This window comes from Salvelinus alpinus, chromosome 9 (genome assembly GCF_045679555.1).
Source record: "Salvelinus alpinus chromosome 9, SLU_Salpinus.1, whole genome shotgun sequence".
NCBI classification, from domain to species: domain Eukaryota; kingdom Metazoa; phylum Chordata; class Actinopteri; order Salmoniformes; family Salmonidae; genus Salvelinus; species Salvelinus alpinus.
The window spans coordinates 41,832,859-41,850,827 of record NC_092094.1 but is presented as its reverse complement, the minus strand read 5'-3'; the positions used below and the strand labels follow the sequence as shown (position 1 = coordinate 41,850,827).

Below are 17,969 nucleotides of genomic sequence, written 5' to 3'. Positions count from 1 at the left end.
CCTGTGTTAATGTTTAATAAAATAAACAAATGCTACACAAACTATGAAGTATGACTATCTAAATGATAAAAGTATGAAACATTAGTTGTAAATAGAGTATCTATCCATCTACCCATCCATCCATCTACCCATCCATCCATCTACCCATCCATCCATCCATCCATCCATCCATCCATCCATCCATCCATCCATCCATTTATCTACCCATCCATCCATCTACCCATCTACCCATCCATCCATCTACCCATCCATCTACCCATCCATCCATCCATCTACCCATCCATCCACCCATCCATCCATCTACCCATCCATCCATCCATCTACCCATCCATCCACCCATCCATCCATCTACCCATCCATCCATCCATCTACCCATCCATCCATCTACCCATCCACCCATCTACCCACCATCCATCTACCATCCATCCATCTACGCACCCATCCATCCATCTACCCATCCATCCATCCATCCATCTACCCATCCATCCACCCATGCATCCATCTACCCATGCATCCATCTACCCATCCATCCATCCATCCATCTACCCATCCATCCATCTACCCATCCATCTACCATCCATCCATCCATCTACCCATTAATCTACCCATCCATCCATCTACCCACCAATCCATCCATCTACCCATCCAGCCATCTACCCATTCATCTACCCATCCATCCATCTACCCACCAATCCATCCATCTACCCATCCAGCCATCTACCCACATATCCATCTACCCATCCATCCATCTACCCACCCATCCATCTACCCATCCATTCATCCATCTACCCACCCATCCATCTACCCATCCATCCATCTACCCACCCATCCATCTATCTACCCACCCATGCATCCATCTACCCATCCATCCATCCATCCATCTACCCACCCATCCATCCATCCATCCATCCATCCATCCATCCATCCATCCATCCATCCATCCATCCATCCATCCATCCATCTACCCATCCATCCATCTCATTACCCACTGAACTACCTGTGTCTACACAGGAGTATGTTGGAATGGGCACGTCACTGCTTTTATGGGGCTGGGGGACAGAGGGCTTGATAAGGGGTCTGGGTTCAGTGTTCAGACTCACTTCTGCAGTTCCAGCTGCGTCTTCAGCTTCTTCTTGGCTCCCTGGGTGAGGTCATACTTGTTCAGATCCTCCTCTGTGAGTCCAAGGAACTGCAGGGGACAAAAACACATTTAAGAGCACAGATAGGGGCTACTAGGGAGAATGTGATTGTTAGGGGAAGACAGCAACTGTTGTTTGATCTATTCTAATGTCTATTGTTGGGGCTTTCTAATAACAGACATGTAGCCTCATTCTGACATGTTATCATTGATATTGCACTTGTCCAGACTACTTGCTTCTAAATATCCTTTGCTGTTTGATGTTGTTTTTTAATATGTAATTTTGTCAGTATTGTGATTGCTGCAAAATGAATCCCTCTTTGAGGACATAAACGTTTTCTGAATCTGAACTCTTTCCCTGCATACACCCCATTTCCAAGCCAGAACAAAGCCACTTTTAGTTATATCCTTATCTCTTCAGCTCTATAGGTGTCTTAAATGCCACTCATCCACTGTAACCTAAACCCACCAATGAGAGACTCTCTCCTTCCTCAAAGCCCACCCACCTCCTCCATGGTCAACTGCTTGAACACTGGGTAGTACTTGTGCAGGCGGAGTTTCCTCAGCCAGTCCAGGATGCCGTTCTGTTCTGGGATGCTCTGCAGTGGAGGACCAGGGTTCTGGAGGTGGCCGGGAGGGAGTGCGTTGTCCCCCCCTGCTACCCCCGACCCACCGGGGGGAAGGATGGGCACAGTGCCCTGGGGGGGCAGCTGGGTAGGAGAGCGAGTCTGAATGGAGTTGTGAACACTCATGACTGTCTGGATACTGGCTACACCACATAAAGCCCTGAGAGAGGGGCGGGGGGGTGAAAGAGGATAGGAAACATGGAGGAAAAATAGGGAAAGGTTCATGACAGAAAAAGGACAGTGAAGAGACATATTGCAAAGGATGGAATTAATGTAATTAAGATATTAAGATAATTATACAGTTTGCAGATTTGGATAGGCAGCAACAGTCTATATCAAACTGAGTGAAAGAGTACACTACATTACCAAAAGTATGTGGACACCTGCTAGTCGAACATCTCATTCCAAAACCATGGGTATTAATATGGAGTTGGTCCCCCCTTTGCTGCTATAACAGCCTCCACTCTTCTGCGAAGGCTTTCCACTAGATGTTGGAACATTGCTGCAGGACTTGCTTCCATTCAGCCACAAGAGCATTATTGAGGTCGGGCACTGATGTGGGGCGATTAGGCCTGGCTCGCAGTTGGCATTCCAATTCATCCCAAAGGTGTTCGATGGGGTTGAGGTCAAGACTCTGTGCAGGCCAGTCAAGTTCTTCCACACTGATCTCGACAAACCACTTCTGTATGGACTTCGCTTTGTGCATGGAGGTATTGTCATGCTGAAACAGGAAAGGGCCTTCCCCAAGCTGTTGCCACAAAGTTGGAAGCACAGAATCGTCTAGAATGTCATCGAATGCAGTATTGTTAAGATTTCCCTTCCTTTCACTAAGGTGCCTAGACCAAATCATGAAAAACAGCCCCAGAACATTATTTCTCCTCCACCAAACTTTACAGTTGGCACTATGCATTGGGGAAAGTAGCGTTCTCCTGGCATCCGCCAAACTCAGATTCGTCCGTCGGACTACGACAGTGGGGCAAAAAAGTATTTAGTCAGCCACCAATTGTGCAAGTTCTCCCACTTAAAAAGATGAGAGGCATTTGGATGATCCAGAAGAAAATTGGGAGAATGTCATATGGTCAGATGAAACCAAAATATAACTTTTTGGTAAAAACTCAACTCGTCGTGTTTGGAGGACAAAGAATGCTGAGTTGCATCCAAAGAACACCATACCTACTGTGAAGCATGGGGGTGGAAACATCATGCTTTGGGGCTGTTTTTCTGCAAAGGGACCAGGACGACTGATCCGTGTAAAGGACAGAATGAATGGGGCCATGTATCGTGAGATTTTGAGTGAAAACCTCCTTCGATCAGCAAGGGCATTGAAGATGAGACGTGGCTGGGTCTTTCAGCATGACAATGATCCCAAACACACCGCCCGGGCAATGAAGGAGTTGCTTCGTAAGAAGCATTTCAAGGTCCTGGAGTGGCCTAGTCTCCAGATCTCAACCCCATCTCAACCCCAACGTTTTCTGTAAGTCTTCACACACTGTTGCTGGTATTTTGGCCCATTCCTCCATGCAGATCTCCTCTAGAGCAGTGATGTTTTGGGGCTGTTGCTGGGCAACACAGACTTTCAACTCCCTCCAAAGAACCCCAGAAAATCTTTGGAGGGAGTTGAAAGTCTGTGTTGCCCAGCAACAGCCCCAAAACATCACTGCTCTAGAGGAGATCTGCATGGAGGAATGGGCCAAAATACCAGCAACAGTGTGTGAAGACTTACAGAAAACGTTTCACCTCTGTCATTGCCAACAAAGGGTATATAACAAAGTATTGAGATAAACTTTTGTTATTGACCAAATACTTATTTTCCACCATAATTTGCAAATAAATTCATTAAAAATCCTACAATGTGATTTTATGGATTTTCTTTTCTCATTTTGTCTGTCATAGTTGAAGTGTACCTATGATGAAAATTACAGTTCTCTCTCATCTTTTTAAGTGGGAGAACTTGCACAATTGGTGGCTGACTAAATACTTTTTTGCCCCACTGTATATGGTGAAGCGTGATTTTCACTACAGAAAACGCATTTCTATTGCTCCAGAGTCCAATGGTGGTGAGCTTTACACCATTCCAGCCGAAGCTTGGCATTGCGCACGGTGATCTTAGGTAGTGAGTGCTGCAACCGAGGATACTCGGTTGCAGCACCGAGTGTCTACGCACTTCAGCATTCGGCAGTCCCGTTCTGTGAGCTTGTGTGGCCTACCACTTCATGGCTGAGCCGTTGTTGCTCCTAGACGTTTCCACTTCACAATAACAGCACTAACAGTTGACCAGGGCAGCTCTAGCAAGGCAGACATTTGACGAATTGACTTGTTGGAAAGGTGGTATCCTATGATGGTGCCATGTTGAAAGTCACTGAGCTCTTCAGCATGGCCATTCTATTGACAATGTTTGTCTATGGAGATTGCATGGCTGTGTGCTCAATTTTACACACTTGTCAGCAACGGGTGTGGCTGAAATAGCCGAATCCACTAATTTGAAGGTGTGTCTCCATACTTTTGTATATATAGTGTATATTGAGTGTTAAAGAGGGGAGCCCACCTGTTGGCTCCTCTGTATTGAAACAAGCACCCAAGACCTGTAGCACATGAAAGAAACATAGATCAGTCAGCCACATAATCAACAACCTCTAAACAAGTATACTCTATGAATGGCGATATATACAGTACGCAAAACTCATTTTTGAATCTTGTCTATTGTTTATTGACTTCTTGACCTCTTTACAAGTTAGGAACGAAATATCAGCTGAGGATCACCCGTTTTTCCAGTTTAATTTAAGAGCAGTGTGATATTTCAGCACTTTACTGGGGCCTGTGGTACCACATTACAGCAGAGTAAGATAGATTTTTATTTCACTGCATCCCAAGGGTCTCGCAATATCAGCCAAGGGGTGAAAGGCTAGCTGCTCCAGACACAGTCAGACAGACATCCAGGGCTCTCCCACTGCCACTGCCCTGCCTGGGGAGCCGGAACTATAAATAAACTCTAGGATGGAACTATAAATAAACCCCCCCCCCCCCCCCCCAACACCCTTCAAACCCCAGAGATGAAGTGCCACTCCTCTCAGCCAAACAGAGAGGGGGACATATACGTCCCATGAACACAGAGTAGGGTTAGGACAGGAGTCTTACTTGCAGTGGAGGGGGGGGAGAGGGCGGTGGTGGCAGTGCTGAAGAAGAGTTCGGCTTGGTAGTGTTTGAGAATGTGGGCTGGAAGCACTGTCAGGCACCTGTACAAGGAACGAACATATGAGATTACGTTACATTCCATGCTTGATATGATTCCTTCCCTCCTTATCTCTTGTCTTTGACAGTAACACCTGGAACTAGGTCAAAAACAACATTAAAACAACATGGTTTGTTTTCAAAACAAATCAAATCAAATTTTATTTGTCACATGCGCCGAATACAACAGGTGTAGACCTTACAGTGACATGCTTACTTACAAGCCCTTATCCAACAATGCAGTTTTAAAAAATACCACAAAAAAAGACTAAGACATAAAAGTAACAAATAATTAAAGAGAAGCAGTAAAATAACAAAAGGCTATATACAGGTGGTACCGGTACAGAGTCAATGTGCGGGGGCACCGGTTAGTCGAGGTAATTGAGAAAATATGTACATGTAGGTAGAGTTAAAGTGATAGATATTAACAGAGAGTAGCAGCAGCGTAAAAGTGGGGGTGGGGGGGCAATGCAAATAGTCTAGGTAGCCATTTGATAAGATGTTCAGGAGTCTTATGGCTTGGGGGTAGAAGCTGTTTAGAAGCATCTTGGACCTAGACTTGGCACTCCGGTACCGCTTGCCATGCGGTAGCAGAGAGAACAGTCTATGACTAGGGTGGCTGGAGTCTTTGACAATTTTTAGAGCCTTCCTCTGACACCGCCTGGTATAGAGGTCCTGGATGGCAGGAAGTTTGGCCCTAGTGATGTACTGGGCCGTACGCACTACCCTCTGTAGTGTCTTGTGGTTTGAGGCCGAGCAGTTGCCATTACAGGCAGTGATGCAACCAGTCAGGATGCTTTCGATGGTGCAGCTGTAGAACCTTTTGCGGATCTGAGGACCCATGCCAAATCTTTTCAGTCTCCTGATGGGGAATAGGTTTTGTCGTGCCCTCTTCACAACTGTCTTGGTGTGCTTTGACCATGTTAGTTTGTTGGTGATGTGGACACCAAGGAACTTGAAGATCTTAACCTGCTCCACTACAGCCCCATCGATGAGAATGGGAGTGTGCTTTGTCCTTCTTTTCCTGTAGTCCACAATCATCTCCTTTGTCTTGATCACATTGAGGGAGTGGTTGTTGTCCTGGCATCACACGGCCCTGTAGGCTGTCTCGTTGTTGTCGGTGATCAGGCCTACCACTGTTATGTCATCGGCAAACTTAATGATGGTGTTGGAGTCGTGCCTAGCAGTGCAGTCATGGGTGAACAGGGAGTACAGGAGGGGACTGAGCACGCACCCCTGAGGGGCCCCCGTGTTGAGGATCAGCGTGGCGGATGTGTTGTTACCTACCCTTACTACCTGGGGGCGGCCCGTCAGGAAGTCCAGGATCCAGTTGCAGAGGGAGGTGTTTAGTCCCAGAGTCCTTAGCTTAGTGATAAGCTTTGAGGACACTATGGTGTTGAACGCTGAGCTGTAGTCAATGAATAGCATTCTCACATACTGTAGGTGTGTACAGGTGGGAAAGGGCAGTGTGGAATGAAATAGAGATTGCATCATCTGTGGATCTGTAAGGGCGGTATGCAAATTGGAGTGGGTGGTGGTGTTGATGTGAACCATGACAAGCCTTTCAAAGCACTTCATGGCTACAGACGTGAGTACTACGGGTCGGTAGTCATTTATGCAGGTTACCTTAGTGTTCTTGGGCACAGGGACTATGGTGATCTGCTTGAAACATGCTGGTATTACAGACTCAGACAGGGAGAGGTTGAAAATGTCAGTGAAGACACTTGCCAGTTGGTCAATGCAAGCTCGGAGTACATGTTCTGGTAATCCGTCTAGTCCTACGGCCTTGTGAATGTTGACCTGTTTAAAGGTCTTACTCACATCGGCTGCGGAGAGCGGGATCACAGAGTCGTCCGGAACAGCTGATGCTCTCATGCATGTTTCAGTGTTACTTGCCTCGAAGCGAACATAGAAGTAATTTAGCTCGTTTGGTAGGCTCGTGTCACTGGGCAGCTCTCGGCTGTGCTTCCCTTAGTAGTCTGTAATAGTTTGCAAGCCCTGGCACATCCGACGAGCGTCGGAGCCGGTGTAGTACGATTCGATCTTGGTCCTGTATTGACGCTTTTCCTGTTTGATGGTTCGTTGGAGGGCATAGCAGAATTTCTTATAAGCTTCCGGGTTAGAGTCACGTTCCTTGAAAGCGGCAGCTCTACCCTTTAGCTCAGTGCGGATGTTGCCTGTAATCCATGGCTTCTGGTTGGGGTATGTACAGACAGTCACTGTGGGGACGACATCATCGATGCACTTGTTGATGAAGTACAGTAACTACTTGGTTGTTACTCATTATCATACATATGTAGTATGAAAATATTATATATCACAACACATACAGTGTTAACTATGCACCACTGTTATCAAGTGAACATATTCAGGTGGGCTACCTTGGTCAGTGACAATGCTGATGGACCTTACCTGGGGTCCAGCTCAGGGGCCTGATCAAGGCCAAGGGACTGAAGCAGAAACTTCTCTAGACCTTCGTCAGGGAAAAGCTGGGAGACCTGGGAGAAACACAAAATAGGATATTGACCTTCATCTCACTATTCAACAGATGGCAGATGGGTACAGTGCACATAAAAACAGTTTTTTCCCCCACTTCAAATTCTGTAAATCTTAGCCTCAAAAAAGATGGCTGCTAGTTAGCAGAACAGTCGATAAGAGACATAAGCGCTCAGTCCCCTCTATGCTTCAGCCACTTTCTTACCTGGGAGAGAAAGTTCAGCACCTCCTGGTGAGTCCTGCTCACAGTGGAAACAGAGGAGTCTGACCATGTGACCTGTGGGATAAGGAGAGAGTGAGTAGACAGGGCAATAGTATACAATAACTAACATACAGTACATACTGGAACTTGTGTGTTCCTGTGTGTGTGTGTGTGTGTGTGTGTGTGTGTGTGTGTGTGTGTGTGTGTGTGTGTGTGTGTGTGTGTGTGTGTGTGTGTGTGTGTGTGTGTGTGTGTGTGTGTGTGTGTGTGTGTGTGTGTGTGTGTGTGTGTGTGTGTGTGTGTGTGTGTGTGTGTGTGTGCGTGTGCATACCCACCTCTAGCATATATTCACTTGGTTTCTCCCCTTTGTGAGTCACTCCACTCAGCTCTATCCTCTCTATGTTCACTGAAAAAAATAATATATATATATTATTTGGATTATCTGATATTATCGTTCAGCAAACAAAAAACATCAAGTAAGACATTGCTTTGGTGTCTCATATTTTTCTACCATGCATGCTAGATGAAAACGTAGTTCCTGTTAGATCTACTGTCGAGACTGTTTTTTTGGCACCAAATGTACTTAAATGACATATCTGAATTCATAGAGAACATCACAGGGAATGATGTCACCGGGTGTCTATTTAAACACATTAAACACTTTAAACTGGAGAACAGAGGAGGACAGCGAGATAGAACAAAAAAGACTAGAGAGAACATACAGATAGAGAAACAAGTTGGAAAGAAAGAGAGCCATGGAGAGAAAAAGCGACAGGAGGATGATCTAGATTTATGGCTGGACTAGTGGCACATTTTAGGGATCCTGCCAGTGACATTTTAAAACATTTGGCTGAACTCCGTATCGGATTCAGAGAACACACACACACACAAACACACACAAACACACACAAACACACACACACACACACACAGGCCTGTTTGTTAAATATACCCTGCAGACTCAGCACTTCCTCCGGTGTGTATTAGCACTGGGAGAGGCACTAGCAAGCTGAATGAAGCTCTGTGCTGAATGTGACCTATCTGAGGGGATCAGAAATGTAGAAATATTTTGAAAAACCTCCCCATGTAACTGTTCTTACCCAGAGATTTGGCTCTCAGTCTCAGGCCAGGAAAGGGCCTCTCCCCCGGCAGGCAAGTGTGAACTCATCTGAAGTGTTCTGAGTAGCAGAAAGTCTATAGGCCTCACTGTAAGTCTAAACTGCTTTACTAAAGGCTAAAACGTCATTACTCTCACTGTTTGTGTGTGTGTGAGAGTGTGAGTGTGAGTGTGAGTGTGAGTGTGAGTGTGAGTGTGAGTGTGTGTGTGTGTGTGTGTGTGTGTGTGTGTGTGTGTGTGTGTGTGTGTGTGTGTGTGTGTGTGTGCGCGCACACGTGTGCGTGTGTGTGTGCGTGGTGCCTGCGTGTGCGTGTGTGTGTACGTGGTGCCTGCGTGCGTGCACAGGCATGTGTGAGTGTGTAAGTGAAAGAGCGTAGGAACACCGTGTGTAAAAGAGCCAAGTGGGGAAAGTGAATGTGATATGAGTGAGAGACAGCAGAGGAACTATGTCATGCTGTCTGGCCTGGATTCTCCCTTCCTGTGTGAGCTCCCTCTCCTGCAGTCACGGCTAGAAGGGATCCAGCTTTTGTAAAATTAACGTCAATTTTTTTTTTGTCGCATTTTAGCTAACTCTAACTATTTTCTTAACCTTAACCTAATTCTCGTAACCTGCCTCGTTAATTCTCCTAACCTGCTGTGAAAAGTCATATCTGACATTAATTTTACAAAAAGCTGTATCCCTTCTAGCCATGACCCTCTCCTGCCCATACAGAATTATACAGTAGCCACAGGCTCAGCAATAGAGCAGTCCTGCCCCAATACCATGCACTCTCCGTCACGGCAGAGTTTACACATCAGGCACAGCCCCCTCCATCCTCACGCAATAGAAAATGATAAAAACTCACCTAGAACAAATCTAAGCAGATCTTTTTTTAAATTGGTATCATGAACAAAAATATAAACAAAATATGCAAAAATTTCAAAGATTTTACTGAGCTACAGTTCATATAAGGAAATCAGTCAATTTAAATAAATTCATTAGGCCCTAATCTATGGATTTCACATGACTGGGAATACAGATATGCATCTGTTGGTCACAGATACCTTAAAAAAACAGTCAGTATCTGGCGCGACCACCATTTGCCTCATGCAGCGTGACAAATCTCCTTTGCATAGAGATGATAAGGCTGCTGATTGTGGCCTGTGGAATGTTGTCCCACTCCTCTTCAATTGCTGTGCAAAGTTGGTGGATATTAGCAGAAACTGAAACACTCTGTCATACACGTCGATCCAGAGCATCCCAAACATTTTTTAAACAGTCTGTTTGAGATACAAGTTTGAGTTGGGGTTGGGCCAAGATAAAAGCAAAGCAGTGCGACAAAAACAATAACACAGAGTTACACATGGGATAAACAGTCAATAACACAACAGAAACATCTATGTACAGTGTGTGCAAATGTAGTAAGTTTAGGGAGGTAAGGCAATAAAATAGGCCAATAGTGGCGAAATAATTACAATTTCGCATTAACACTGGAGTGATGTACAGATGATGATGTGCAAGTAGAGATACTGGGGTGCAAAAGAGCCCAAAAAATAAATAACAATATAGTCAGATGACAATAGAGCAGCTGGTGCAGCAGTGTTCTCTCGGGTAATCAATGTCTCCGTCAGTGCCAAAAAGTGTAGAGACTGAATGGCACTAGGAATTCCACATGGGTTGTGCACGCAGGGTACACAACATTAGAGGGGTTGCCGCTACGGGGTAGGGGAGCATCTGTAAAACCTACGTTGAAGAGGAGCGAACTGGGGTAGAAAACACACACATACAAGTGCCTTCAGAAAGTATTCACAACCTTTGACTTTTCCACATATTGTTGTGCTACAAAGTGGGATTAAAATTGATTTAATTGGCATTTTTTTGTCAACGATCTACACAAAACACTCTGTAAGGTCAAATTGGATAATTATTTTTTTATTTGTAAAGCATATACAGTATGAAAAATAAAACACTATACAGTATATACAAAAGTTTGTGGAAACACCTTCAAATTAGTGGATTCGGCTATTTCAGCCATACCCATTGCTGTCAGGTGTATAAATTCGAGCACACAGCCATGCAATCGCCATAGACAAACACTGATAGTAGAATGGCCTTACTGAAGAGCTCAGTGACTTTCAACGTGGCACCGTCATAGGATGACACCTTTCCAACAAGTCAGTTCGTCAAATTTCTGCCCTGCTAAAGCTCCCCCGGTCAACTGTACTGTTATTGTGAAGTGGAAAGGTCTAAGATGCAAGTATATTACTCGCTAATGTTCAGTCTCTGGACAATAAAGTAGAGGAGCTCAGGGCGAGGATCTCTTTCCAGAGAGACATCAGGGACTGTAACATACTTTGTTTCACAGAATCATGGCTCTCTACGGATATACAGTTCACATCCATACAGCCAGCTGAGTTCTCAGTACATCGCGCAGACAGGAATAAAGAACTCTCTGGGAAGAAGAAAGGAGGTGGTGTATGTTTCATGAAGAACTATTCATGGTGTGATTGTGATAACGTACATAAAGCTCAATTCCTTTTGTTCATCCGACCTAGAATACCTCACAATCAAATGCAGACCATATTACCTCCCAAGAGAATTCTCTTCGGTTATAGTCACAGCCGTGTATATTCCACCTCAAGCCGATTCCACGACAGCCCTCAAGGAACTACACTGGACTTTGTGCAAACTGGAAACCACATATCCCGAGGCCGCATTTATTGTACCTGGGGATTTTAACAAAGACAATTTGAGGAAAACACTACCGAAGTTCTGTCAACACATTGACTGTAGTACCTGTGCTGGAAAAACGCTCGACCACAGCTACATCCCCTTCCGAGATGCCTACAAGGCCCTCCCCCGCTCTTCCTTCGGCAAATCAGATCACGACTCCATTTTGATTTTGTTCCTCCCTTCCTTTAGGCAGAAACTCAAACAGGAAGTACCCGTGCTATGGTTTATTCAATGCTGGTCTGACCAATTGGATTCCATGCTTCAAGACTGGGATATGTTCCGAGGTCTTGCTCCCGGACAAGCTGAACACGTTCTTCGCCCACTTTGAGGATAACACAGTGCCACCGACATAGCCCGCTCCTAAGGACAGTGGGCTCTCATTCTCCGTGGCTGACGTGAGTAAGACATTTAAGCATGTTAAAACCTCTACGGGATTGGTGTCCCTAAACCGGGACGGTTGTTGCTCAATATGCGATAATGTGACTAGAATGATGTTGTAAATAACAGCCAATTCTGGGACATAGACATGTCTTATACGGGCAGAAAACTTACATTCTTGTTAATATAACTGCAGTGTCCAATTTACAGTAGCTATTACAACAACAAAAATACCATGCTATTGTTTGAGGATAGTGCACAACAACAAAACATTTTTATCACAGCAACTGGTTTGATACATTCACCTTTGAAGGTAAATACTGTACTTACATTCCGTAATATTGCCCCCCCCTTCCCGCCAGGTCATCTAGATGTGTGAAGGTTAGTGTCTTTTCTGTAGGGAAGATAATGATCCATCATGAATGACATTCCTGGGAATATGTCAACTTCATTTTTGGATTACCACAGAATTTGTGTATGTTCTCTATAGTTATGTACTATAAATTGAACAATTCTGCACCTTCAGGCAAACTCTTGGCAGACTTGATACAATATGTTGTGTAGTGTTGTAATTCTTCACTGGATCAGTCTGAAACTGGTTGAGAGAATGCCAAGAGTGTGCAAAGCTGTCATCAAGGCAAAGGGTGGCTACTTTGAAGAATCTCAAATCTAAAATATATTTAGATTTGTTTAACACTTTTTTGATGATGATGATTGCATATGTGTTATTTCATAGTTTTGATGTCTTCACTATTATTCTACAATGTAGAAAATAGTAAAAATAAATAAAAACCCTTGAATGAGTAGGTGTGTCCAATCTTTTGACTGGTACTGTATGTAAGAATGCTGTTCATTGACTATAGCTCAGCCTTCAACATCATAGTACCCTCCAAGCTCACCATCCAAGATGGCATAGCAGTCAGACGTCCTTTGTCCTCGTCTTGTCGTGTCCCATATATATATATATTTACACCTTTCTTCGCATATCTTTTATATATTTTCTTTTCCAAAAACTCAACTTCAAAACACTTTCCTGCAACCCACCTCACCAATTAAAAAAAAATAAGTATTATTTACCTCAAATCTGAAAATCCACAATAGAAGCTAGCCAGAAGCTAGCCAGAAGCTAACCAGAAGCTAACCAGAAGCTAGCCAGAAGCTAACCAGAAGCTACCCAGAAACTAACCAGTTTACTGGCTAACGTTAGTATTTCAGCTAACCACGGTTTGTGGTCTTCAGCTATTCCTTTAGCTCGAAAATCTATTGGCACTTTTTTACAACGCGACTCAGACCAGAACATACCGGACCTATTTTTTCTCCATATCCCCGGATTTCAACCGCAAGCTCTGGACATTTACACCTGGCTTTCGCAGCTAGTTAGCTGCTACCCGTGTGACTATTGGCTTACGTCGATCCCGGAGCAAACATCAATTATTCCGGAGCTAGCCATCTGAAGAGTTCCATCAGCCACTCCTGGGCTACAATCACCTATCCGGACCCGTTTTACTGCCAATGCGGAGCCCCACCGGGCCTTCACGACTGGCCTACCGACGTTATCTGCCCGAGGGAGTTATCCAACTGGCACCTCCGTCGCGACGTTACCTGAACGGCCATCTGCGGCCCGCTAATCGTTAGCTGTCTTATTGGCTATCTGAATAAGTCTATCGGACAATTTTTCTTGGGTCACTATAACTATATCTATTATGCCAATTGGATTGATCCCCTCTACCACACGGAACCCCACTAATCTACCGACGGAAACGCACGAGTTGGCTAAAAACAGACCTCCATCCTATGCTAGCTTGCTACCGATGGCCCGGCTGGCTGTCTGAATCGCCGTGACCCCAACCAACCTCTACTCACTGGACCCTTATGATCACTCAACTAAGCATGCCTCTCCTCAATATGCCTTGTCCATTGCTGTTCTGGTTAGTGTTTATTGGCTTATTTCACTGTAGAGCCTCTAGCCCTGCTCACTATACCTTATCCAACCTTTCAGTTCCACCACCCACACATGCGATGACATCACCTGGTTTCAATGATGTTTCTAGAGACAATATTTCTCTCATCATCACTCAATACATTTACATTACATTTACATTTAAGTCATTTAGCAGACGCTCTTATCCAGAGCGACTTACAAATTGGTGCATTCACCTTATGACATCCAGTGGAACAGCCACTTTACAACAGTGCATCTAAATCTTTTAAGGGGGGGGTCAGAAGGATTACTTTATCCTCCCTCTTCTTCTCTCCCTCCTGGTACAGGGATCTACTTCTCCTCTTCATCCCCCTTTCCTTCCTTGTCTGTTTTTGGGGCATCCTTTCCCTCTTCCTGTTTCCCATCCTTCCCTTCCTGTTTCGACTTGATCTCTTCCTGTTTCCCATCCTTCCCTTCCTGGTTCGACTTGATCTCTTCCTGTTTCCCATCCTTCCTTTCCTGGTTCGACTTGATCTCTTCCTGTTTCCCATCCTTCCCTTCCTGGTTCGACTTGATCTCTTCCTGTTTCCCATCCTTCCTTTCCTGGTTCGACTTGATCTCTTCCTGTTTCCCATCCTTCTCTTCCTGGTTCGACTTGATCTCTTCCTGGTTTGTGGTGACCTCTTCCTGTTTCCCATCTTTAGGCCCCTCCTCCTTGGCAACCTCCTGCAGGTTGTACTTCCTGTATAGAGTGTAGTCCCTGACGACGCTGACGCAGCACACACTCTTGATGACCTCGACGATGATGGTGAGCTCAGGGGTGGTCAATACCTAGGTTTACCTCCACTGTATTCACATCCTCCGCCCCCAGAAACTTCCTTTTACTCTCTGTTCTAGACGTTCTAGATGACCAATTCTCATAGCTTTTAGCCGTACCCTTATCCTACTCCTCCTCTGTTCCTCTGGTGATGTAGAGGTGAATCCAGGCCCTGCAGTGCCTAGCTCCACTCCTATTCCCCAGGCGCTCTCTTTTGATGACTTCTGTAACCGTAATAGCCTTGGTTTCATGTTAACATTAGAAGCCTCCTCCCTAAGTTTGTTTTATTCACTGCTTTAGCACACTCTGCCAACCCGGATGTTCTAGCCGTGTCTGAATCCTGGCTTAGGAAGACCATCAAAAATTCGGACATTTTCATCCCTAACTACAACATTTTCAGACAAGATAGAACGGCCAAAGGGGGCAGTGTTGCAATCTACTGCAAAGACAGCCTGCAGAATTCTGTCCTACTATCCAGGTCTGTACCCAAACAATTTGAACCTCTACTTTTAAAAATCCACCTCTTTAAAAACAAGTCTCTCACCGTTGCCGCCTGCTATAGACCACCCTCTGCCCCCAGCTGTGCTCTGGACACCATATGTGAACTGATTGCCCCCCATCTATCTTCAGAGCTCGTGCTGCTAGGCGACCTAAACTGGAACATGCTTAACACCCCAGCCATCCTACAATCTAAGCTTGATGCCCTCAATCTCACACAAATTATGAATGAACCTACCAGGTACCACCCCAAAGCCGTAAACACGGGCACCCTCATAGATATAATCCTAACCAACTTGCCCTCTAAATACACCTCTGCTGTTTTCAACCAAGATCTCAGCGATCACTGCCTCATTGCCTGCATCCGTAATGGGTCAGCGGTCAAACGACCTCCACTCATCACTGTCAAACGCTCCCTGAAACACTTCAGCGAGCAGGCCTTTCTAATCGACCTGGCCGGGGTATCCTGGAAGGATATTGATCTCATCCCGTCAGTAGAGGATGCCTGGTTATTTTTTTTAAATGCCTTCCTCACCATCTTAAATAAGCATGCCCCATTCAAGAAATGTAGAACCAGGAACAGATATAGCCCTTGGTTCTCTCCAGACCTGACTGCCCTTAACCAACACAAAAACATGCATCAGCATCGAACAGGCCCCGTGATATGCAACTTTTCAGGGAAGCTAGAAACCAATATACACAGGCAGTTTGAAAAGCCAAGGCTAGCTTTTTCAAGCAGAAATTTGCTTCCTGCAACACAAACTCAAAAAAGTTATGGGACACTGTAAAGTCCATGGAGAATAAGAACATCTCCTCCCAGCTGCCCACTGCACTGAAGATAGGAAACACTGTCACCACCGATAAATCCACTATAATTGAGAATTTCAATAAGCATTTTTCTACGGCTGGCCATGCTTTCCACCTGGCTACCCCTACCCCGGTCAACAGCACTGCACCCCCCACAGCTACTCGCCCAAGCCTTCCCCATTTCTCCTTCTCCCAAATCCAGTCAGCTGATATTCTGAAAGAGCTGGAAAATCTGGACCCCTACAAATCAGCCGGGCTAGATAATCTGGACCCTTTCTTTCTAAAATTATCTGCTGAAATTGTTGCCAATTACTAGCCTGGTCAACCTCTCTTTCGTGTCGTCTGAGATTCCCAAAGATTGGAAAGCAGCTGCGGTCATTCCCCTCTTCAAAGGGGGGGACACTCTTGACCCAAACTGCTACAGACCAATATCTATCCTACCCTGCCTTTCTAAGGTCTTCGAAAGCCAAGTCAACAAACAGATTATCGACCATTTCGAATCCCACCATACCTTCTCCGCTATGCAATCTGGTTTCAGAGCTGGTCATGGGTGCACCTCAGCCACGCTCAAGGTCCTAAACGATACCTTAACCGCCATCGATAAGAAACAATACTGTGCAGCCGTATTCATTGACCTGGCCAAGGCTTTCGACTCTGTCAATCACCACATCCTCATCGGCAGACTCGACAGCCTTGGTTTCTCAAATGATTGCCTCGCCTGGTTCACCAACTACTTCTCTGATAGAGTTCAGTGTGTCAAATCGGAGGGTCTGTTGTCCGGGCCTCTGGCAGTCTCTATGGGGGTGCCACAGGGTTCAATTCTTGGACCGACTCTCTTCTCTGTATACATCAATGATGTCGCTCTTGCTGCTGGTGAGTCTCTGATTCACCTCTACGCAGACGACACCATTCTGTATACTTCTGGCCCTTCTTTGGACACTGTGTTAACAACCCTCCAGGAGAGCTTCAATGCCATACAACTCTCCTTCCGTGGCCTCCAATTGCTCTTAAACACAAGTAAAACTAAATGCATGCTCTTCAACCGATCGCTGCCTGCACCTGCCCGCCTGTCCAACATCACTACTCTGGACGGCTCTGACTTAGAATATGTGGACAACTACAAATACCTAGGTGTCTGGTTAGACTGTAAACTCTCCTTCCAGACTCACATCAAACATCTCCGATCCAAAGTTAAATCTAGAATTGGCTTCCTATTGCGCAACAAAGCATCCTTCACTCATGCTGCCAAACATACCTTTGTAAAACTGACCATCCTACCAATCCTCGACTTCGGTGATGTCATTTACAAAATAGCCTCCAATACCCTTCTCAATAAATTGGATGCAGTCTATCACAGTGCCATCCGTTTTGTCACCAAAGCCCCATATACTACCCACCACTGCGACCTGTACGCTCTCGTTGGTTGGCCCTCGCTTCATACTCGTCGCCAAACCCAGTGGCTACAGGTTACCTACAAGTCTCTGCTAGGTAAAGCCCTGCCTTATCTCAGCTCACTGGTCACCATAGTAGCACCCACTCGTAGCATGCGCTCCAGCAGGTATATCTCACTGGTCACCCCCAAAGCCAATTCCTCCTTTGGTCGCCTTTCCTTCCAGTTCTCTGCTGCCAATGACTGGAACGAACTGCAAAATCACTGAAGCTGGAGACTCATATCTACCTCACTAGCTTTAAGCACCAGCTGTCAGAGCAGCTCACAGATTACTGCACCTGTACATATCCCATCTATAATTTAGCCCAAACAACTACCTCTTTCCCTACTGTATTTATTTATTTATTTATTTATTTTGCTCCTTTGCACCCCATTATTTCTATCGCTACTTTGCACATTCTTCCACTGCAAATCAACCATTCCAGTGTTTTACTTGCTATATTGTATTTACTTCGCCACCATGGCCTTTTTTTTGCCTTCACCTCCCTTATCTCACCTCACTTGCTCACATTGTATATAGACTTATTTTTCTACTGTATTATTGACTGTATGTTTGTTTTACTCCATGTGTAACTCTG

General features: G+C 45.2%; 1 protein-coding gene across 1 annotated transcript in view; it reads right to left on the bottom strand.

The window, feature by feature from the left end:
* Positions 1-17,969, bottom strand: part of zcchc14 (zinc finger, CCHC domain containing 14) — a 45,655-nt gene that overhangs the window by 8,396 nt on the left and 19,290 nt on the right. The window contains exons 3-9 of the mRNA XM_071326242.1: positions 8,026-8,096; positions 7,694-7,765; positions 7,405-7,490; positions 4,900-4,997; positions 4,310-4,346; positions 1,645-1,924; positions 1,101-1,189 (exon numbers count right to left, since the gene is read on the bottom strand). Of these exons, the coding sequence (XP_071182343.1) occupies positions 1,101-1,189; positions 1,645-1,924; positions 4,310-4,346; positions 4,900-4,997; positions 7,405-7,490; positions 7,694-7,765; positions 8,026-8,096 (733 nt within the window). The remainder of the gene's footprint in view (positions 1-1,100; positions 1,190-1,644; positions 1,925-4,309; positions 4,347-4,899; positions 4,998-7,404; positions 7,491-7,693; positions 7,766-8,025; positions 8,097-17,969) is intronic.